This window comes from Heterodontus francisci, chromosome 8 (genome assembly GCF_036365525.1).
Source record: "Heterodontus francisci isolate sHetFra1 chromosome 8, sHetFra1.hap1, whole genome shotgun sequence".
Classification (NCBI taxonomy): domain Eukaryota; kingdom Metazoa; phylum Chordata; class Chondrichthyes; order Heterodontiformes; family Heterodontidae; genus Heterodontus; species Heterodontus francisci.
In genome coordinates, this window is record NC_090378.1 from 8266183 (window position 1) to 8289272 (window position 23090).

General features: G+C 42.8%; 1 protein-coding gene across 1 annotated transcript in view; it reads left to right on the forward strand.

The window, feature by feature from the left end:
- Nucleotides 1-19044, forward strand: part of LOC137372634 (mucolipin-2-like) — a 65796-nt gene extending 46752 nt beyond the window's left edge. Inside the window, exons 10-14 of the mRNA XM_068036597.1 lie at nucleotides 1612-1713; nucleotides 2485-2607; nucleotides 5737-5943; nucleotides 9159-9238; nucleotides 18254-19044. Of these exons, the coding sequence (XP_067892698.1) occupies nucleotides 1612-1713; nucleotides 2485-2607; nucleotides 5737-5943; nucleotides 9159-9238; nucleotides 18254-18293 (552 nt within the window). The 3' untranslated portion in view covers nucleotides 18294-19044. The remainder of the gene's footprint in view (nucleotides 1-1611; nucleotides 1714-2484; nucleotides 2608-5736; nucleotides 5944-9158; nucleotides 9239-18253) is intronic.
- The last annotated feature ends 4046 nt before the right edge of the window (nucleotides 19045-23090 follow it).

Here is a 23090-nt window from a genome sequence, read left to right on the forward strand (position 1 = left end):
AGATTAAAGGTGATTGGCAAAGGAACCAGAGAGGAGATGAGTTGTTGTGATCTCGAATGAACTGCCTCATCTCAGCCTTTCAGTTTATTTTTCTATTCCCTTTACTCTCATGTACTCATCTTGTTTCCTTTTGAAATGTTATTTGCCCCAAACACTTCCTATGGTAGTGAGTTCCGCATTCTAACAAGTCTCTGAGTAAAGAACTTCCTTGTCATTTTCCTATTGGTTTTATTGGTAACTATTTTGTATTTTTGACCCTAGTTTTGGATTCTCCTGCAAGTGGAAACATTCTCCCCACATCCATCCTTTCCAACCCATTTGTAACTTGAAAGACCTCCATCAGGTCCCCTCTAAATATTCTCTATTCTGAAGAAAAAAGCCCCAACACATTCAGTCTTTCCTGACAGCTGTTGTTACGACCAGTTGAGAAGGGGTCTCTGGGTTCCCTCTCAACCTTTGCCTGGTTTAACCGTAACAGGGTTTAATTTTAGAGTGCTATGTTTTTAGCTCCCCCCAGTGAATCCTTGTTCACTGTTCCAATTGTGAGGCAAAGAAATCAAACAGGTTTCCTTTGCTTTAAACAAGGAAAGGTAGAAGTTTATTAATCCTAAACTCTAATCCGGTTAACAAATACAAATATGAGACACGACCATGCTAGCATGCATACACGATAAACACACATGCAGATAGAGACAGAAAAAGTAGAAGGTAAAGAGCGGAAACGTTTGAAGCAATATCTGGTAGTTACAATCCTTTAAGTTCAATGTGGAGTCTTTGGTTGCCAGTAAGTTTTACAATTCATTGGGGCCCAGTTCATGCTTCAACTTGTTCCGATGTCGGAGTCTTTTCTCAATTGACGTGGGTCCAGTGGCTTGGGAGAAAGCGAGAGAGAGGGACAGCCAGGTGAGAGACTTGCTTGTTCCTGCTTCAGTTGCACACTGCATTCAAACTGTCCTGTGGCTAGTTCAAAAAACCTGGACCAGCCAGTTAGTCATGTGACCAGCTGGTTTAACCAGCTCTGGCTCTGTGGATTGTATCATCTTAGCAGGGCCTGGAATGTGCTTCCTTACACCTTCAGTGTCTGGTGATCAAAATCCATTTGGGTTCATTGGAGCAGGGAATAGTCCTTTATCTCCACAAGCAGCCTCTCTTGGTATGCAAATGTCCTTCCAGGACAGTGTCTGGTGATCTTCAAACAAGTTATTTCTTCACTCCAGCAACAGTTTAAAATCAATGTTCATATGACAAAATTAATATGCCTCATTCTTGGCAGGTGGGAGTCTGAATGACACTGTAATCTCTCCATTCTGGTCCCATCCTTCAAAATCTTTTCCCAGTGCTTTTGTGTCCTTTATAGAATGGAGACCAGAACTGTGAACAGTACTCCAAGTGACCAATGTCCTGTACAAGTTCAGTATAACTTTGCAAGTTTGAACTCTATACCCCTAGAAATAAATCACAGTGCATTGTTAGTGTTTTTAATTGCTTTGCTGCCTTGCAATGCGGCTTTGAATGATTTGTTCACCTGTATCTCTAGGTCCCTTTGTTCTTTCACCTCATTCAATTTCCAATTTTCTAAGGTGTATATTAACTCCTTGTTTCTGATTTCAGAACCTAACAACATATGACATTTGCAGCATTTTTCTGGGCACCTCTACCCTGTTTGCCTGGGTTGGAGTTATTAGATACCTGGGATATTTCCAGAAATACAACGTAAGGATCACTGCAGAATAATGGGACAGAGTTTCCAATTGGGAAAATGCACTCAGAATGCACTGGAAATTGCGCTGGATAGGTTCGGCTTCATGTTTCCACTACAATTAATTTGTATAATCACAAATGTAAAATCTTCCATGAATCAGCATAACCGAGCAGTGCAACAGAATGGAATTGCTTCCTTTTTTCCATTAAAAAGTATTCCTCCATGTGTATAAGAGTGTTAACCTGGTGCAGTTTGATTATTACAGCTGAAAACGGGTTTATCACCAAAAATAAGTATTTTTAATCAGTGTCCAGTGCTCTAGCTGAAAATGACTTAAACCATACAGAACCGTTTAATCGTTTCACGGGTGTACACCAGTCCATTCCTTAATAAATATTTTTTGGTTTGAAAAAATCTTTAAAAACGTGCTGACTCGTGCGTCAGATAAAGAGCGCAATTTGAAGAGCCTTCCCAAACCAGTGCAATCGGAGGAATTCCGGAATTTCAACCTGCGGGTGTGGCCAGTTTTGTGGGCGGGGCCTGAACTGGGCAAATTGAATCTCGAACCAGCGGAAAAGGTCACGGTAAACATGAGCGTAAGTTGGTTTTGGGCGTAACTCACCTACGTTTAAAACTCCCTGTTTTTTTGTGCTGGTTAAACCAATAATCCCCAAAATTGTGCCAATTTTACCAGTGGAAACTCGACCCCCAGTGACTTTCCTGAAATTTGCATGTAGTGATGAAATAAATCCTTGATTTAATGCTGCATTACCTGTTCACAGCTGCTTATTTTAACGATGCGAGCCGCTCTTCCGAAAGTGTTACGCTTCTGTTGCTGTGCAGGCATGATTTACCTGGGCTACATGTTCTGTGGGTGGATCGTATTGGGACCTTATCACTCAAAGGTAATCACTGCTGACATAACAATGCGTTGAAGACAAAATCTGTCCCTTTATTCCCTTTCAGAGGCCGAGAGAGCCATTGCTTATTTCTAGAATGTTCCGGTTTTGTTTCCTTGCCACAACCATTGACAAAACAATGGACTTTTCTACCAGGCCACTTGCATGAGTGGAGAGACTAGAGAAACTGGGATTGTTCTCCCTGGAGCAGAGATTTTGATAAAGGTATTCAAAATCATGGAGGGTTTTGATGGACAGAAAAAAGGAGAAACTTTTTCAGTGACAGGAAGGGTCGGTAACCAGAGGACACAGATTTAAGGTAATTGGCAAAAGAATCAGAGCAGAGATGAGAATCCTGTTGTGATCTGGAAGGCGCTGCCTGAAAGGGCAGTGGAAGCAGATTCAGTAGTAACTTTCAAAAGGAAATTGGGTAAATCCTTGAAGGGGAAAACAATTGCAGAGCTTTGCGGAAAGAGCAGGGGGAACAGAGACTAATTAAATAGCTCTTTCAAAGACCGGTGCAATGGGCTAAATGGCTGCCTTCTGTGCTGTATCATTTTATCCACTAGAGGTCAGTGCTGTTACAGGAAGTGAGGTCCAGAGTCGAACAGCTCCCACCCGTAGTTGGATTAAGAGAAAAACTTGAGTTTGTAGAATTTTTATAGCCACCTAGTTTGAATATGAGGTAAACTTCACAAAAGCAAAATATAGCAGATGCTGGAAATCTGAAATAAAAACAGCAAATGCTGGAAATACTCAGTGGGTCAGGCAACATCTTTGCGGAGAGAAACAAAGTTAACATTTCAGTTCGATAACTTTTCACAGAACTTTCATCAGAAAATCTACTGCTTTTCACTTTTAGAAGGTTTTGGGAGAAGAAAATGTTGCATTTGTATTGCGCCGTTCACGTATAAGATCCTGAGGGCTCTTGACAGGGTGGATGTGGAAAGGATGTTTCCCCTTGTGGGAGAATCTAGAACTAGGGGTCACGGTTTAAAAAACGGGGTCGCCCATTTAAGACAGAGATGAGGAGAAATATTTTCTCTCAGAGGGTCGTGAGTCTTTGGAATTCTCTTCCTCAAAAGGCAGTGGAAGCAGAGTCTTTGAATATTTTTAAGGCAGAGGTAGATAGATTCTTGATAAGCAAGGGGGTGAAAGGTTATTGGGGGTAGGTGGGAATGTGGAGGTAAGGTTACAATCAGATCAGCCATAATCTTGTTGAATGGTAGAGCAGGCTCAAGGGGCCAAGTGGCCTAATCCTGCTATTAATTCATATGTTCGTATGTCCTTGGGTAAAGTTGCCATCTCTTGTATTCCTGGTGGTTCCACAACATGACTTCCTGCCTCCAACTGTCCCGCCCCTGACATTAGTCACTTGACACATCTATCCTCACTGTTATCCAATTGGATGATTCTTATCTGTCAGTCTTACAGCCTTTTTTCCCATCTCCAATATTATTCCATCTGACTCCTGATTCCCATTTGGCCTCCTTTGAACTGGAGAAACTAGTTTGAGCTTGGAAGTTGCTTGTCCTGCTAAGCTTTGGATGCATTTTGCAGATGGGTCTTGAAATAGATCGAAGACCCTACTTTGCAGATTTAAGTTGATCAAGGTTGATTTCAGGCAGTTGCCAGGGTGGGATCGCGTGGCCCGGAATTGATATACATTACGCCCGTTTCCTCACCTTCACATTTATTATTTGTCACTCCCCAGCCAGTACTGGCTGTCTGTGAGCAGCGGAGGCAGAGGGGCAGAGTCGGGGGGTGGGGGGGAGAACAGGACAAAGTGACAGAGAGAGTCTTTGAAGAGTTGAAAGTCCAATTCCTTCAATGTCATCGACTACTCACCATTAAATAAGATGACGACAAAGAAATACAGTTAGAAATGTTAGCGATGGATGGATGATGTAACGTGTATTGCAAAGTATTTGCAGCACAGAAACAGGCCATTCGGCCCAGCTGGTCTATGCTGGTGTTTATGCTCCACACAAACCTCCTCCCACCCTCTTTATCTCACCTAATCACCATATCCTTCTATTCCTTTCACCCTTATGTGTTTATCTAGCTTCCCCTTATATATATCGATACTATCCACCTCAATCACTCCCTGCAGTCGTGAATTCCACATTCTCACCACTCTCTGGGTAAAGAAGTTTCTCCTGAATTCCCTATTGGATTTATTAATGACTGTCTTATACTTACAGCTCTTGGTTCTGGTAGGGTAGATGTAGAGAAGATGTTTCTATCAAATCCTTTCATAATCTTTAAAGATCTTGATTAGGTCACCCCTCAGCCTTTTCTAGGGAAAAGTGACTCAGCCTGTTCAAACTTTCTTAAAAGTTATAACTTCTCGGTTCTGGTTTCCTTCTAGTAAATTATTTTTGCACCTTCTCGACTGCCTGTATAAGCTTTTTGTATTATGGAGACCAAGAACTGTTCACAGTCCTCCAAGTGTGGACTAACCAAGATTCCATACAAATTTAACATAACTTCTTTGTTTTTCAACTCTAGCGCTCTAGAAATGAACCTCAGAGATTTGTTTGCTTTTTTTTCATGGTCTGATTAACGTGCATTGCTACTTTTAGTGATCTGTGTATCACTACCCCCTCAGATCCCTCTGCTCCTCGACCCCACTTAATCTCTTATTTTCCAAGGACTTTGTGGCCTCATCATTCTTTCTAGCAAAATGTACTGATGGACGTGTTCATTTGGGGGAGGGGAGAAATCTAGTTGACCCTCCAGTAGCATTGCTGAAGGATAGCTGATTCCAAATGGGTATCATTGATGAATTCGGCCTAGTGGGACCTCCCAGGGTTCAAGACATCAGCTAAAGTTTCAGTTCAAAATTCTACATTTTTTGCCACATGTATAGTTGCATTGACTGACTCAGTAACCAGTTAGCTTTATAACTGGAGTTATTTTAATTTGAGCTTTCAATCAAGGTGTCAGCTTGATGACTTATTGCGATGTATGATACTCTGATCTGATTGGTCTCTTCCAAGCTGTGACTGGCATGTATCAATTCCGAAGCAGTCTGGTGTGGATGAGTGCTACACTCCCAGTCACCCATTGCAGTTAATATACAAGTAAATCATGTTCTAATTGCCCTATTTCTTATATTCTTTTTCCTTTCAGTTTGAAAAGTTAAGTGCTGTTGCTGAATGTCTGTTTTCTCTGGTCAATGGCGATGACATGTTTGCAACATTTGCGGAAATACAAGAGAAGAGTAACTTGCTCTGGTTGTTCAGCAGAATCTATCTGTACTCCTTCATCAGCCTCTTCATTTACATGGTTCTAAGTCTCTTTATTGCGCTTATTACTGACACTTATGAAACTATTAAGGTAAGCATTAAAAGTTATTAAAAGAAATCGGTCGATGGTTGGCAACAGAAGTTGTTTGTGCAACAGAATTTCATGATGCTTGTTAAGTTATGTAAAGTTTTTTGACTGTTTGTTAGATCATTCCCTCGGTGTTGGCAGGAACTAGCTTTGGGAAGTGTACAGTATCCTACCACCTTTCACTAAAAAAAAGGCCATTTCCAGTTTTTAAAAAATTGCGTTTGGGGAGAACTATCTTTTCACAATTTCCACTTACATTCCATTTTACGAAGTAGCATTTTTCAAACATTCAGGAATTTAGCTTCCAAATCTGGAGAAAGATGGTAAAAAGTTGACAGCAACTGTCCTGGGCCTATCCTTTCCCTCATTCTTGTTAACTTCTTTGACTTTTTTACAATTGGTTTGGCCCCTTTCTCTCTCTCCCCCCCCCCCACCCCACCCCCCTCTCTCTTTTCAACACTCTCTCTTTCTCTCTCTCTCATATCACCAGTCAATGAACCTTACCTTTTCCATTCCATTGTCCGGAAGGAAGCCAACCTTCTAAACAGACGTTTTTTCATTAGTCGTAGAATCATAGAATGGTTACAACACAGAAGGGGGCCGTTCGGCCTATCATATCCATGCCGTAGTCAAACTATCGAACCTGCCCTCAAGTTTATGGTTGCTAAAGGTAGTGGGAGGAATTCGAGGACATTTCATCACCTGGTTTCCCATTTCCAAACTTCCTAAATTTTAAATTCAGTTAATTAAATAAATTCTGGAATAAAAAGTTAATGTCAGCAATGGTGACCATGAAACTACTGGATTGTCGTAACAACCCATCTGGTTCACTAATGTCCTTTAAGGAAGGAAATCCGCTGTCCTTACCTGGTCTGGCCTACGTGTGACTGCAGACCCACAGAAACGTGATTGACTCTTAACTGCCTCTGAAATAGCCTAGCAAGCCACTCAGTTGTATTCAAGAACCACCACCACCACCTTCTCAAGGGCAGTTAGGGATGGGCAGTAAATGCTGGCCTAGCCAGCGATGTTCACATCCCATGAATGAATAAAAAGAATCCATTTTGCCTGGGCACCACCTTCCTGCACCAATCAGAAACTTACCAGACTCTTTGTTACCTGATTGGATGATTCTTGACTGTCAAACAGCCCACCCCGCCTCCTCAATATTTTTTATATCTAACAAACAAACTACATACATACATACAAATATATGAATTAGGAGCAGGAGTAGGCCACTCGGCCCTTCGAGCCTGCTCTGCCATTCAATAAGTTCATGGCTGAACTGATTACTCCACATTTCTACCTACCCCCGATAACCTTCCACTCCCTTACTTATCAAGAATCTATCTACAAATTGGGTTGCTGCCAGCAGTGTCCAGGAGATTAATCTTCAATTCCTGGAGATTCCAGGGCAATCCTGCAAGGCTGACACCCATCCTGAGTGTTGCTTAAGAGTGGTTCAGGGTAAGTTCCCTGTTAGTTGAGTTGATTAAAGCCAGTATATGAACAATATGGATAATAAGGTCACAGGTTAATCCTGTCCCTCAGAATATTTTCTAATCGTTTCATTGACATTAAAGTCACAAGCTTGTAATTACCTGGTTTATCCCTGCTGCCCTTCTTGAATAATGGTACCATATTCGCTGTCCTCCAGTCCTCTGGTACCTCTCCTGTGGCCAGAGAGGATTTGAAAATATGTGTCAGAGCCCCTGCTATCTCCCTCTTGCCTCACATAGCAACCTGGGATATATCTCATATGGGATTATGGGATTAGTGTAGGATTAGTATAAATGGGTGGTTAATGGTCGGCACAGACTCGGTGGGCCGAAGGGCCTGTTTCAGTGCTGTATCTCTAAATAAAAAATCTCATCTGGGCCTGGAGATTTATTCACTTTTAAGCCCGCTAAAACAGCTAATACTTCCTCCTTTTCAATGCTAATTTGTTCGAGTATATCACAATCCCCCTCCCTGATCTCTGCACCTACATCATCCTTCTCCATAGTGAACAGAGATGAAAAGTAATCATTCAAAACCTCACCTATGTCCTCTGGCTCCACACACAGATTGCCACTTTGGTCCCTAATAGGCTTACTCTTTCCCTGGTTATCCTCTTGCCCTTAATATACTTCTTGAACTGCTGCAGTCCGTGTGGTGTAGGTACACCCACAGTGCTGTTAGGAAGGGAATTCCAGGATTTTGACCCAGCGACAGTGAAGGAACAATGATATTCATCCAAGTCAGTATGGTGTGTGGCTTGGAGGGGAACTTGTAGGTGTCCCTGGTACCTCACGGAAATGCCCATTCCACACATACAGGCCTAAAAGGACAGTGCCTTCCTGCTAATTGATCATGTCCTGTCCTTATCTTACATGCAAAACAACATGTACATTTCCAGACGGGGGTCCCTGATCAGGAGTGGGAGACCTGCCTATCTATCTTGGAAGTGCTGACGCTAATTGCAGTCCCCCTCCTGGAATCACAGCTCAACTTAGTGCAGCCTAGGTATCGAAGCTGGTGTATTCCTGGACTGGGTAGCTCAGGTGCTTTATTCAGTCCCAACCCCCACAGCATTATAGATGTGAAAGTTCAGAATAGTGGAGACTGACTCTACTCCATGCTCAGCTGTCCAGTACAGCGGAGACTATATGGCCCATTGTGCCTGTGTCTGCTATTTGAATGAGCTCCCCACTCCCCTTGCTCTTCACCCATAGCCCTACAAACTTTTTCCTTTTCAGGTATTTATCCAATTCCCTTTTAAAAGTTACTATTGAATCTGCTTCCACCGCCCTTTCAGGCAGCGCATTCCAGATCACAACAACTCGTTGTGTCAAAAAATGTTTCCTCATGTCCCCTCTGGTTCTTTAACCAATTATCTTCAATCAGTGTCCTCTCTGGTTACCGACCCTCCTGCCAGTGAAAACAGTTTCTCCTTATTTATTCTGTAAAAAACCTTCAAAATTTGAACACTTCCATGAAATCTCCCCTTACCCTTCTCTGCTCCAAGCAGAAACAATCCCAGCTTCTCTAATCTCTCCGCATAACTGAAGTCCCTCGTCTCTGATGATCAAATTAAGACTCGAGTGCTGATTAAAAAGGCCAGCTTTTGTACAATCCCCACATGATTGCTTATTCTGTGACCCAGTGTTGCTTCATCTGCAAATATTAATGTCAAAGATTTCATTTGTTAACTCCTCACGGTTGGTTTCATGTTACAGAAATATCAGTTGAATGGTTTTCCGCAGACCGATTTGCAGACCTTCATAAAAGTCTACGGGGTGACACCAGAACTGAGCAGGTATTGACAGACAAGATGAGATTTGCAGATCTGTCCTTTTTATTAGATGGATGTGACCTTCTGGCCCCTTGAGTTTGGAGCTAACAAGAGGGAAATGACTCTAAGATTGGAAGCAATGCTTTAACACAATCTCTCCATTTTGTTTTTTATTTGCCTTATTATTGGTAATTCCAAGACTTGTTTTTAATATTCAGGCACCTCAAGAACAGGTGCAACCTCCCATTGGGGCTCTCCCCTTTCCTGTGTGTCCCTGTTTTACCAACTGTTGTTGGAGGGTTAATGATGGTTTTGCCTCCCAAGAGGTTTGACCCCTGATGCCAGTAAGGGCAGGATTAGAATGCGGGGGGATTGGGGCCTCTCCTCACTTCTGTCGAGTGCCATCTGCCCCAGGGGTACTATGGTATCGCTGTCAATCTAGATGCATGATATAATTACTAAAGCAAAATACTGCGGACGCTGGAAATCTGAAATAAAAACAGAAAGTGCTGGAAATTCTCAGCAGATCTGGCATCATCTGTGGAGAGAGAAACAGAATGAATGTTTCAAGTGTTGTCTGGCCTCCTGGGTGTTTGCAGCATTTTCTGTTGGCATTTATAATTCCCAACCCTTGTCCACCTGGAAATTGTTCATCTCGCTACGCATGGTGATTGCATTCAGTTATACGAATCTGCTGCACTGATGAATGTTGAACCATTTCTTGTCCTCACCATTTGTTGTGGGAGTGTATGTGTGAATGCAATTTGCTCACTATATACGATGGCCAGTGTAACTCAGTAGCACTATTACAGCACTCTACGAGATAACAAGAAAGTTCCTTCTGCGCAGTGACCTTCCGCCTGGTTGTTTCCAGCTCAGCTGTGAATGGCCTCCTTCTGTGCTGTATACACCTAGTAATATAAACAATACAGCATAGAAGGAGACCATTCAGCCCTTGTGCCTGTGCCAGCTCTTTGAAAGAGCTATTCAATTAAATCCCTGCTCTTTCCCCATTACCCTACAATTGTCTCCTCTTTAAGTATTTATCCAAATCCCTATTGAAAGTTACTATTGAATCTGCTTCCACCCTTTCAGGCAGCATTATCGCTGCGTGATTTTCTTTTCCCTCATCTCCCCTCTGGTTGTTTTGCCAATCACCTTAAATCTGTGCCCTCTGGTTCCCGACCTGTCTGCCATTGGAAACAGCTTCTCCTTATTTACTCTATGAAAACTGGATCATTATATGATTCGTTGGCTGCAGTTAGTAATATAAACTGTTGTTTCATGGTTGTGTTGACATGTCAATAGTTGGGAGGAGATGAGTTGCAGAAGATTCCATCTGTCGATTTGTGCTCGCTTCACTTATCTCCGTCAAGGTGGTTACAATTGCCAGCATTGTTCCCTGCAATTAGGGAACGGGAGAATCAGCCACTGTTCTTACTCTTCATACCTAGAAAGTGCGTTTGTGCTTTGAGAGCAGGATCAGGTTCGTGTGTAATGCTCCCGATGGACGAATAGCTATTGCTATTTACTTCCCAGCTTGGTAATGAAGAGTGATCAGCTCAAATAAGGTATATAAGATACTGCCTTCAGAGAAAGAGAAGGAACGGGAGAAATTTGTGGAAGCAATCTGTGTTGGTCCAGTTTGGATTCCAGAAGCAGCCTTGGAAAGCCAATCTCTGCAAATTGTTTAGCTTCCCCCAACCTACTATAAACCAAGTGTAATTGTGAGCTGGAGAGCTGTTGGCCTCCTACTTTATCCTAACTCACATTGATTAAACTGTTCACTTTAATTCCAGCCTTGCTGCAGATTGGCTGATTGTGATTGACGGCCCTTGAAGAATGACTTATTACTTGATGAGCATTGTTAATGAGCTGCATTCAGGCACTTATGTGGAACATAACATTTTAACAACCAAACTAATCAGTGAAATGGAAAGCTTTGCAGTGTAATTTATTTTATTAGAGTTCTTTAGGAAATAACAAGCAACATGGATAAAGGGGAACCTGTAGATGTGGTGTATTTGAATTTCCAAAAGGCGTTTGATAAGGTGCCACACCAAAGGTTACCACACAACATAAGAGCACATGGTATAGGGGGTAACATATTAGCATGGATAGAGGATTGGTTAGCTAACAGGAAGCAGAAAGTAGGTATAAACACGTCTTTTTCAGGTAGGCAAGCTGTAACTAGTGGAGTGCCACAGGGATCAGTGTTGGGGCCTCAATTATTTATAATCTATATCAGTGCCTTGGATGAAGGGACCGAATGTTAAATTTGCTAATGAAACAAAGATAGGCAGGAGAGAAAGTTGCGAGTAGGACATAAGCACTCTGCAAAGGGGTATAGATAGGTTAAGTGAGTGGGCAAAAATTTGGCAGATGGAGTATAATGTGGGAAAATGTGAACTTGTCTACTTTGGCAGGAAAAATAGAAAATCTGCATATTATTTAAATGGTGAGAGATTGTAGAACTCTGCGGTACAGTAGGATCTGCGTGTCCTGGTACATGATTCACAAAAGGTTAGTATGCTGGTAAAGCAAGTGATTAGGAAGCCAAAGCAATGTTGTCATTTATTGCAAGGGGAACGGAATATAAAAGTAGAGATGTTTCGCTACAGTTGTACAGAGCACTGGTGAGACCACATCTAGAGTATTTTGTACAGTTTTGGTCTCCTTACTGAAGAAAGGATATAATTGCATTGGAAGCAGTTCAGAGAAGATTCACTCAACTGGTTCCTGGGATGAAGGGGGTTATCTTATGAGGAAAGGTTGGACAGGTTGGGTCTGTATCCATTGGAGTTTAGAAGAATGAGAGGTGATCTTATTGAAACATATAAGATCTTAAGGGGACTTCACAGAGATGCTGAGAGGATATTTTCCCTTATGGGAGAGACTAGAACCAGGGGACACAGTGTAAAAATTAGGGATCTCCCATTTAAGATGATGAGGAGAAATTTTTTTCTCTTAGAGAGTTGTTTATCTGTGGAATTCTCTTCCCCGGAGAGCAATGGAGGTTCGGTTGTTGAATATTTTTAAGGCTGAGTTAGATAGATTCTTGATTAACAAGGGTGTCAAAAGTTATAGCTGGTAGATAGGAAAGTGGAGTTGAGGCCACAGTCAGATCGGCCATGATCTTATCAAATGGTAGAGCAGGCTCGAGGGACCAAATGGCCTACTCCTGCTCCTAATTTGTATGTACGCATGCTCGTAGTCAGAATTGTGCACATATGTTACAGACTCATAAGTTGACAAAGGGCGAATAAAGCTACTAGTTTCAAATTCCAGATTTTTTTTCTAAATGCCAAGAAGGTGATAAGAACATACGCAAGTGTCGGATAGGAACTGATCAGCTAGTCCATCGAGCCTATCCCATAACAGTGCTACTAAGCATCATGACTACTACACTCGCCAACAACAACATGTTACCTTCAGGAGAGTCAACAAACCAGACCCAAAAAACAAAAACAAACCCCTGGGTTAATTCAGGAGGGAGAAAAAAATCCTAGAAATTTCTCTTATTAAAAGGGGTTCACAGAGAGATGAAGAAAAGATGTTAGCGCTTGTGTGGAAGTCCAAAACTAGAAGCCGTAAATGTAACTTTATGTCAAAGCCTTCGAGAGGGACTTGAGTTACGTGGAGAGACTGGAGAAGCTGTGTCATTGTTCTGCTTGGAACAGAGAAGGTTAAGAGGTAATTTGACAGGTGTTCCAGAGCACTCAGCAATTTAATAGAGGAAGGAAAGGGAAACTGTTTCCAATGGGAGAAGGGATGGTAATCAGAGGGCACTGATTTAAGGTGACAGGCACAAGAACCAGAGGTAACATGAGGAAACGTTCTTTTTTAATGCAACCCGTTGTTGTGATCTGGAATGCGCTGCCTAAAAGGGCGATGGAAGTAGATTCAGTAGAAATTTTCAAAAGTGAATTTGGATAAATACTCAAAGGGAAAGCATTTGGAGGGCAATGGTGAAAATTCAGGGAAGTGGGACTAGTTGGATAGCTCTTTCAAAGAGCTAGCACAGGTGCATTGGGCTGAATGGTCTCTTTCTGTGTTGTATCATTCTATGATTCTGTGATAAGATAGTCACTACGAAATCCAATAGGGAATGCAGGAGAAACATCTTTACCCAGAGAGTGGTTGGAATGTGGATCTGGCTACCACAGGGAGTGGTTGAGGCGAACAGCATGGATGCATTTAAGGACAAATTGGATGAACACATAAGGGAGAAAGGAATAAGAGTTTATGCTGATAGGGCTCAAGGAAGAGGCTCATGTGGAGCATAAACACTGGCATAGATAGTTGGGCCGAATGGCCTGTTTCTGTGCAATTGGCTGTATGTCGCACACTGAACACCCAAAAGTGATCAGAATGGTGAATGCAACGGCAGGACAGAAGGTATATAAAACACCAAACACGTCTTGTTAAATTGTGCCAAAAAATTATCGTTTCATATTCAGAGTTGGCAGTAAGGGTTTACAACATTTAATTTCACTTTTTAACCAAAGCTTGAAAATTAGTTATAGAATAAAAGTATTTCTTGGACTCTGTTTTGTACAGGGCTGGTTGTTGGGATTCTCTTTTGCAGAACAGAGCACTCCTTGTGTGAAGCCAAGGACTTATTTTAAGTAAACCATTCACTTCTTTCCAACTGCTATAACTTAAACAGAACTTGCAGGAATACAGTATATAGAATTGAAAGCTCGCCAAAAAATGGGAATGGTAACATCAATGTTTTTACTACCACAGCCAATCCACGTAGCATTCATTTTTTACATGGTACAGTTACTTTTTATTTATACAATTTGTCAAAACTGTGTGAGGGACATGTGGCTTTCAAATAAATTATATGTTTGAATAAATGTGACATGGATTGTGTAAACGCCAACTTATTACATAAGAAAAAGAAAGATTGAGTTGTATTTCTATAGCACCTTTCACAACCTCCAGATGTTCCAAAGCACTTTACAACCAATGATGGTACTTTTTTGAAGTCGCTATTGTAATGTAGGATATGCGGTAGTCAGTTTGTGTATAGCAAGATCCCACAAACAACAATATGATAAATTGGTTGAGGGATAAATATTGAAAAGGAAGAACGTGCAGGGCTATGGAGAGACGGCAGGGGAGTGGCACTAGGTGAATAGCTCCTTTCGGAGAGCCAACTCAGACACAACAGGCTGAATGGCCTCCTCCTGTGCTGTAACAATTCTGTGACTCTGGACACTGTGGCTAACTGCCCTGCTCTTCGAAGAGTACCGTGGGATCTCTTACATTCACCTGAGAGAGCAGAGAGTGCCTTGGCTTAAAGCCCATCCACAAGAACAGCACTCTGACAATGCAGCACTACTTCAGTACTGCACTGGAGTGTCAGCCTAGACTTTTGCTCAAATCTCTAAAATGAGACTTGAACCCTCCCGACCCAGATGAAGGTGCTACCCACTGTGCCCAGGCTGATACAGCTCAAGGTGACATAGTGGGCTAATCTTGCCCATTCGCTTAAAATAGGGGATGGTAGCCCCCGCCTTCTCTCCATAGACTTCCCTCTCTGGACTAATGCTTTGTCTTTCATCACATCATCAGCATTCCCTTTGCCTTTGTCCCATCTTTGTCATTTAATCTCTCTCGCCCTCTGCCCTATCACCCACCTTCCCTTTCGTTCTCTTCCCCCTACCCCCACTTCACTTGCTTAACACCTATTACATTTCTAACCTTTGTCAGTTCTGATGAAAGGTCACCGACCTGAAACATTAACTCTGTTTCTCTCTCCACAGATGCTGCCAGACCTGCTGAGTATTTCTAGCATTTTAAGTTTTAATTAGTAATCCAGAGGCCCAGTCTAATGCTCCAGAGACATGAGTTCAAATCCCACTGTGGCAGCTGGGGGAATTTAAATTCAATTAACTAATTAATTAATCTGGAATAAAATGTTAATCCCATTAATAATGACCGTGAAGCTACTGGATTCTTGTAAAAATGCATCTGTGTTATTAATATCCTTTAGAGAAGGAAATCTGCCATGCTTACCCAATCTGGCCTACACGTGACCTTGCCAGTGGTGCTCACATCCCAAGAACGAATAAAAAAAGAACTAGGACCTTTTGATACAGAGCTGAGAGTTATAGTGTCACAGAAGGAGGCCATTTAGCCCATCGAGTCCATTCCTGCTCTCCATAGCACAATCCAGTCAGTCCCATTCCTCGGCTCTATCCCCGTAGCCCTTCAAGCTTGTTTCCCTCGAGGGCCCATCCAATTTCCTTTTTCAATCATTTATCATCTCTGCTTCCCACCCTCATTGACAGTAAGTTCCAGGTCATTGCCCCTCGCTCTGTAAAAAAAAAAAAGTTCTTCCTCACATTCCCCTGTATCTCTTGCCCAAAACCTTCAACCTGTGTCTCCCTAGTTCTTGTGCCATCAGCTAATGGGAACACCTTTTCCTTGCCTACCTTATCTAAACCTGTCATAATCTTGTGCACCTCTGCCAGATCTCCCTTCAACCTCCTTTGCTTCAAGGGGACAACTCCAGCTTTTCCAGCCTAACCTTGTAGCTAAATTCCCTCATTCCTGGAACCATTCTCGTAAATCTCCTCTGCACCCTCTCAAGGACCCTGACATCCTTCCTAAGGTCTGGTGACCAGAACTGGACACAATACTCTAGCTGGGGCCTATCTACAGCTTTATAAAGGTTCAGCATAACTTCCCTGCTTTTGTGCTCAATGCCTCTATTTATGAAGCCCAAGATCCCATTTACTTGACTGACCACTCTCTCAATATGTCCTGCCACATTCAAAGATCTATGCACATGAAGTACAGGTCCCTCTGTCCCTGCACACTCTTTAGAATTGTGCCATTAAGTATATATTCCTCTGCCAAAAAGCATCACCTCACACTTGTCAGTATTAAATTCCATCTGCCACCTCTCTACCCATTCTGCTGGCCTATCTATGTCTTGTTGCAGACAATTCATATCATCCTCACTCTGCCACACCTCCAAGTTCGGTATCATTAGTAAATTTTGAAATTTTACTCTTTATTCCAATATTCAAGTCATTTATTTATATATATATATATATATATATATAAATCAATAAAAGCAGTGATCTGAGCATTGACCCATGAGGAACACCACTGTCTACCATCCTCCAGTCTGAAAAACTACCATGTGCCACAATTCGCTGTTTTCTGTCCTTAAGCCAATTTTTTTTTAATCCAATTGGACCTATTCCGTGAGCCTCAGTTTTGTTAACCAGCCTTTTATGTGATACTTTATCAAACATTCTACCAACTGGCTCAACTGTATCAGTCTTGGCTCAGTGGGTAGCACCATCTTACAGCTGACATTAGAACAGGTGACCAAAACGTTTGTCGAAGAGGTAAGTTTCAGGAGTATCTTAAAGAAAGAGAGAGAGGTAGCGATGCAGAGAGACTTGTGCCTGTGGTGGGGGATGGGGGAGGGGGTTGGGGAATTAGAGTTTAGAGCCCTAGGCAGTTGTAGGGAGGGACACTATTGGTGGAGCGATTAAAATTAGGAATGCAAAAGAGGCCAGTATTGGAGGAGTGCAGTGATCTCAGAAGGCTGGAGGAGGTTACAGAGATAGGGTTGTAGGGGCTGGAGGAGGTTACAGAGATAGGGAGGGTTGTCGGCGGTGGAGGAGGTTACAGAGATAGGGAGGGTTGTAGGGGCTGGAGGAGGTTACAGAAATAGGGAGGGTTGTAGGGGCTGGAGGAGGTTACAGAGATAGGGAGGATTGTAGGGGCTGGAGGAGGTTACAGAAATAGGGAGGCTTGTAGGGGCTGGAGGAGGTTACAGAGATAGGGAGTTTTGTAGGGGCTGGAGGAGGTTACAGAGAGAGGGAGCAGTGAATCTGTAAGGGAGGTTTGAAATGCTTCTGACAGGTACAGATTGGAGCACTCTCTACTTGTGCACTCCTTACATTACAACAGTGACTACAATTCAAAAGTACTTCATGGCTGTAAAGCACTTTGGAACACCCTGAAGTTGAACATGAAGTTGTTCACAGAACGTGACGATCAAAGGCTGACTCCAGTATTTGCCCAGTTCCACGACATACGAAAGTGCATACGAACTAGGAGCAGGAGTAGGCTATTCAGCCACTTGAGCCTGCTCCATCATTCTAGAAGATCATGGCTGGTCTGTGTACACAACTCCACATTCCTGCCTACCCCCTTGGCTGCACTGCAACACACATTCTGGGTATAAATTTCATACTGGGATGACCTGCAGCCAGGGGAAATTAATATATTAATCTACGTGTAAAGATCTGTTACTCTGTTATTTCTGTTTATGATCTTCATAAGGTCAATAAGGTTATGATTTGGGTATTTTTAACATTTATAATCATTTCATAGACATCCTCGAGCATTTTTTTCATACAATGTGATGTTCTGCTTCGAGCAGACAAGGTTAATGGGGAATTGAACAGAGGTGTTCAGAATTATGAAGGGTTTTGATAGAGTAGATAGGGAGAAACTATTTCCAGTGGCAGAAGGGTCTGTAACCAGAGGACACAGATCGAAGGTAATTGGTAAAAAAGCCAACGGGGGAGATGAGGAGAATTTTTTTTTACACAGCGAGTTGTGATCTGGAATGCACTGCCTGAAAGGGCGGTGGAAGCAGATTTAGTCGTATCTTTCCAGAAGAAATCAGATAAATACTTGAAAGGGAAACAGTTGCAGGGCCACGGGGAAAGAGCAAGGGAGTGGGACTAATTGGATAGCTCTTTCAAAGAGCCAGCACAGGCACGATGGGCCGAATGGCCACCTGCTGTAAGGTTCTATACTTTGTAATCCCATTTGCCCAGCCTTTCACATCAATAAGGGTGACAAAGTCTAATGTTCAAAGAAATTCTTTCGCTCATCCCCACACAAATATATTTTACCAAATCCTTAATGCTTCCAAACTACTGATTGGTCAGTTACAAAGTGCAGCTGTTGCATTGCTTTTTTTTGCCTCATTATTAACCTGTGGATGTGATTTACTAAAATGTGTCACTATTGATGGATAACTTCTTTCCACAGACACTGCAGTGCTGCTGATGATGACAGGCTACTAATGTAAACTCCTGTGCCATTGACTTCTGAATGTTGCAGCTATTTGAATAATGAGCCCAATGTGCACAACCAAAATTACCATCCATTTATTAAAAGTGATGACCTGCACAAAGGCTCCTCCTGAATTGACTGTAATTAGCGTTACACAAGCGGAAAGGAAGCAGTCACTAAAGAGCATTTTTACTGGTTGGACACGGGCATGACCACCAGAGAATTTTGTCATACTTAAACGAGAGAAACCAGTCGTCTGCCACACCCCCTACATCAGATCCTGTCTAAATAGGAAAAACACCCGTGCAATCGTCTTTGTGATTGAAGCAGTCTCAACACCCAGCAATAACAAGCTGTCCTCGTATTCCACTTTTAATCTGCTGTACTTTTGTGTTTAAAAAAAAAACATACACTTGAAAGCTCAGATTTTCTCCGTCTTCCTTTTTGTTTAGTCTGTTCTGGTCTCGTTGATGTCGAAAGACTGTTTGTTGAAGCCATTTCTGAATGTTAATCTGATTTGGTAGTTACAGATGAGGTACCATATTCATTTTGTTAACATCATCCATGCAATGTCACTTTTTAAAAATCAAACTATAAAACCGAGCGAGCTATGCAAACAGAAATACAGGTTAAAACCGACTGGAATGTAATTTGTTTAAGTGCTTTTCTGTGTAAGTGGATGAATGGCAATGGACTATTATATAAAAAGTATTTAATGTACATTCATTTCTTATGAGATTAAACCTTACTGATCTGTTCACAGTTTAGCTCATTTTCTGTCTTTTTTTGGTCTCATGATTCCATGCTTCAGTAATAAAGATTCAAAAAATAAGCGTGGACTTCAATCAAACATTACGAACTGAGGTTTATTTAGGTTTGATTGGACAGTCCTCTGAAGAACAGTGTCAACTGTTTTTCAAAGCAGAAATATATCCTTTGCGTTTCCATTACAGCAGTTCAGATGTTCTTCATTGGCTTTATAGCGTTTTGGGACATCCTGAGGTTCTTAAATGCGCTATATAAATGCAAGTTCTTTTTTTTCCCCCCCAGGGGACTTGAAGTCCAATGGCAACAGAGATGAACAAGCCTAAATGCATTAATAGGATTCAAAATGTTTGCTTGCTCTATTTTGGTAGATTTTTAAAAGATTCTTTATTGAGATATCGCTGGCAAGGCCGACATTTATTTCCCAACCCTGGTTGCCTTTGAGAAGGCGGTGGAGGTCAGCTGCCTTTTTGAACCGCTGCGGTCTGTGCGGTGAAGGTGCAACCACAGTGTGGTTAAGTGGGGCGTTCCAGGATTTTGATCCTGCGCAGGTGAAGTAACAGCGATATACTTCCGAGTCGGGATGGTATGCTACTTTAAGGGGAACTGGGAGGTGATGGAGTTCCCATGCATCTGCTGTTCTTGCCCTTTTGAATGGTCGAGGTGGAGATAAAATAATGTAAACGTTTTGGATTGGTGACTAGGAGATCTCTGTCAGATTGGAACCATTGGCCAGAAAATTCAAAAGGGCAGAGAAAGAAATGGAAGAGTACACATGAGTCTACTTAGGCTGAATTTTGGAAGCACCCAGTGCTAATGTACAGTTACCATCCACTCCCCCAGTACTGCACCAGATTTTGTACTCAGCATGAAATAATCTCCCCATCTTTCCCACCCGCCAACACCACAACATCGCTTCCCCCTAAAAAAAAACTCTTACTTGGTGCCCTATTCGTAAGTAGGCATAAAATCACATCTGACAAAGAAGGCATCTTCAACTTCTGTCTCCTTCCTCTATTCCCCAAAATTAGTGATTCACAAGAGGAAGATAGACTTTGGAAGAAGTCATCAAAAGTTTAACCATATTGTAATTTATTACATTGACTTTAGGGAAAGGCCAATATAACTTAAGGAGATGGTAGCATAGCGGTAATGTTACTAGACTAGTAATTCAGAGGCCCAGACTAATGCTCCAGAGAATGAGTTCAAATTCCATCACGGCAGCTGGAGGAATTTAAATTCAATTAATAAATCTGTAATAAAATGCTAGTCTCATTAATAACAATCATGAAACTACCTGATAGCTGTGAAAACCCATCTGGTTCACAAATGCACTTTAGGGAAGGAAATCTGCCCAGTCTGGCCTACATGGGACTCCAGATGCCCAGCAACATGATTGACTCTTAACTGGTCTCAGAAATGGCCTAGCAAGCCACTCAGTCGTATCAAAAGGCTACAGGATAGCAATGCGGGTCTAACTACACCACATGGACTGCAGCGGTTCAAGAAGGCGGATCACCACCACCTTCTCAACAGCAATTAGGGATGGGCAATAAATGCTGGCATAGCCAGTGACGCCCACATCCCAGGAGCGAATAAAAAAACATTAGAAAGAATATGCTTTCCTCCACCACATACACATCCTGCATTAACAGTCTCATACTAAGTTCAAATATAATTATAGAAACTTACTACACAGAAGGAGGCCATTCAGCCCATCATGCCTGTGCCTGGATCTTAGAAAGAGCAGTCGTGCTTTGTTCCACATCCCTGTAAGTTTTATCTCCTCAAGAACCTGTCTAACTCCTGCTTAAAATTATTTATGGAATCTGCTTCCACCTCTTTTTCAGGTTGAGTGTTCCAGATTTCAGCAACTCTCGGAGTGATTTCTCCACATCTCCCCTCTAAATATTTTTCCAATGATTTTGAATCTATGACCCACTCGCCAGAGAGCATAACTTCCTTTTTTTCATTTGTAGGATGTGAGCAAGACTGGCAAGGCTAACATTTATTGCCCATCCCTAATTCCCCTTGAGAAGAGGGTGGTGAGCCCTCTTCTTGAACTGCTGGAGTCCATGTTGTTATGACCAAGGTAGGAGGAGTGCACTGTTAATTCAGTCCCACTTCTCCACAGGCCACAACATATTTTTAAATTTTCCCACTTACCGAAACAGTCAATCAGATGCACTATTTTGCCCCAGAATAATGTCCTTTAGGGAAGGAAATCTGCTGTCCTTACCTGGTCTGGCCTACATGTGACTTCAGACCCACAGCAATGTGGTTGACTCTTACATGCCCTCTGAAATGGCCGAGCAAGCCATTCAGTTGCATCTAACTGCTACGAAGTAAATAAAAAAGAATTAAACCGGACGGAGCACCCAGCATCGACCGAGGCACTGGAAACGACAATGGCAAACCCAGCCCTGTCGACCCTGCAAAGTCATCCTTACTAACATCTGGGGGCTTGTGCCAAAGTTGGGAGAGCTGTCCCACAGACTAGTCAAGCAACAGCCTGACATAGTCATACTCACGGAATCATACCTTACAGACAATGTCCCAGACACTGCCATCACCATCCCTGGGTATGTCCTGTCCCACCGGCAGGACAGACCAAGCAGAGGTGGCCGCACAGTGGTATACAGTCAGGAGGGAGTTGCCCTTGGAGTCCTCAATATCGACTTTGAACCCCATGACGCCTCATGGCATCAGGTCAAGCATGGGCAAGGAAACCTCCTGCTGATTACCATCTACCGCCCTCCCTCAGCTGATGAGTCAGTACTCCTCCATGTTGAACACCACTTGGAGGAAGCACTGAGGGTGGCAAGGACGCAGAATGTACTCTGGGTGGGGGACTTCAATGTCCATCACGAAGAGTGGCTCGGCAGCACCACTATTAACCGAGCTGGCCGAGTCCTAAAGTACATAACTGCTAGACTGGGTATGCGGCAGTTGGTGAGGGAACCAACAAGAGGGAAAAATATACTTGACCTTGTCCTCACCAATCTGCCTGCCGCAGATGCATCTGTCCATGACAGTATTGGTAGGAGTCACCAACACTCAGTCCTTGTGGAGACGACGTCCCGCCTCCACATTGAGGATACCCTCCATTGTGTTGTGTGACACTACCACCGTGCTAAATGGGATAGATTTCGAACAGATCTAGCAATGCAAAACTGGGCATCCATGAGGCGCTGTGGGCCAAAAGCAGCAGCAGAATTGTATTCAACCATAATCTGTAACCTCATGGCCCGGCGTATCCCTCACTCTACCATTACCATCAAGCCAGGAAACCAACCCTGGTTCAATGAAGAGTGCAGGAGGGCATGCCAGGAGTAGCACTAGGCATACCTCAAAATGAGGTGTCAACCTGGTGAAGCTACAACACAGGGCTATCTGCATGTCAAACTGCGTAAACAGCATGCGATAGACAGAGCTAAGCGATCCCATAACCAACGGATCAGATCTAAGCTCTACAGACCTGCCACATCCAGCCATGAATGGTGGTGGACAATTAAACAACTAACAGGAGGAGGTGGCTCCACAAATAACCCCATCCTCAATGATGGGGGAGCCTAGCACATCAATGCGAAAGACAAGGCTGAAGCATTTGCAACAATCTTCAGCCAGATGTGTCGAGTTGATGATGCATCTCGGCCTCCTCCTGAAGTCCCCAGCATCACAGATGCCAGACTTCAGCCAATTCGATTCACTCTGCGTGATATCAAGAAACGACTGAAGGCACTGGATATTGCAAAGGCCATATTCCCTGGCTACATTCCGGCAATAGTACTGAAGACCTGTGCTCCAGAACTTGCCGCACCCCTAGCCAAGCTGTTCCAGTACAGTTACAACACTGGTATCTACCTGGCAATGTGGAAAATTACCCAGGTATGTCCTGTGCACAAAAAGCAGGACAAGTCCAACCCAGCCAATTACCGCCCCATCAGTCTACTCTCAATCATCAGTAAAGTGATGGAAGATGTCATCCACAGTGCCATCAAGCGGCACTTGCTTCACAATAACCTGCTCAGTGACACTCAGTTTGTGT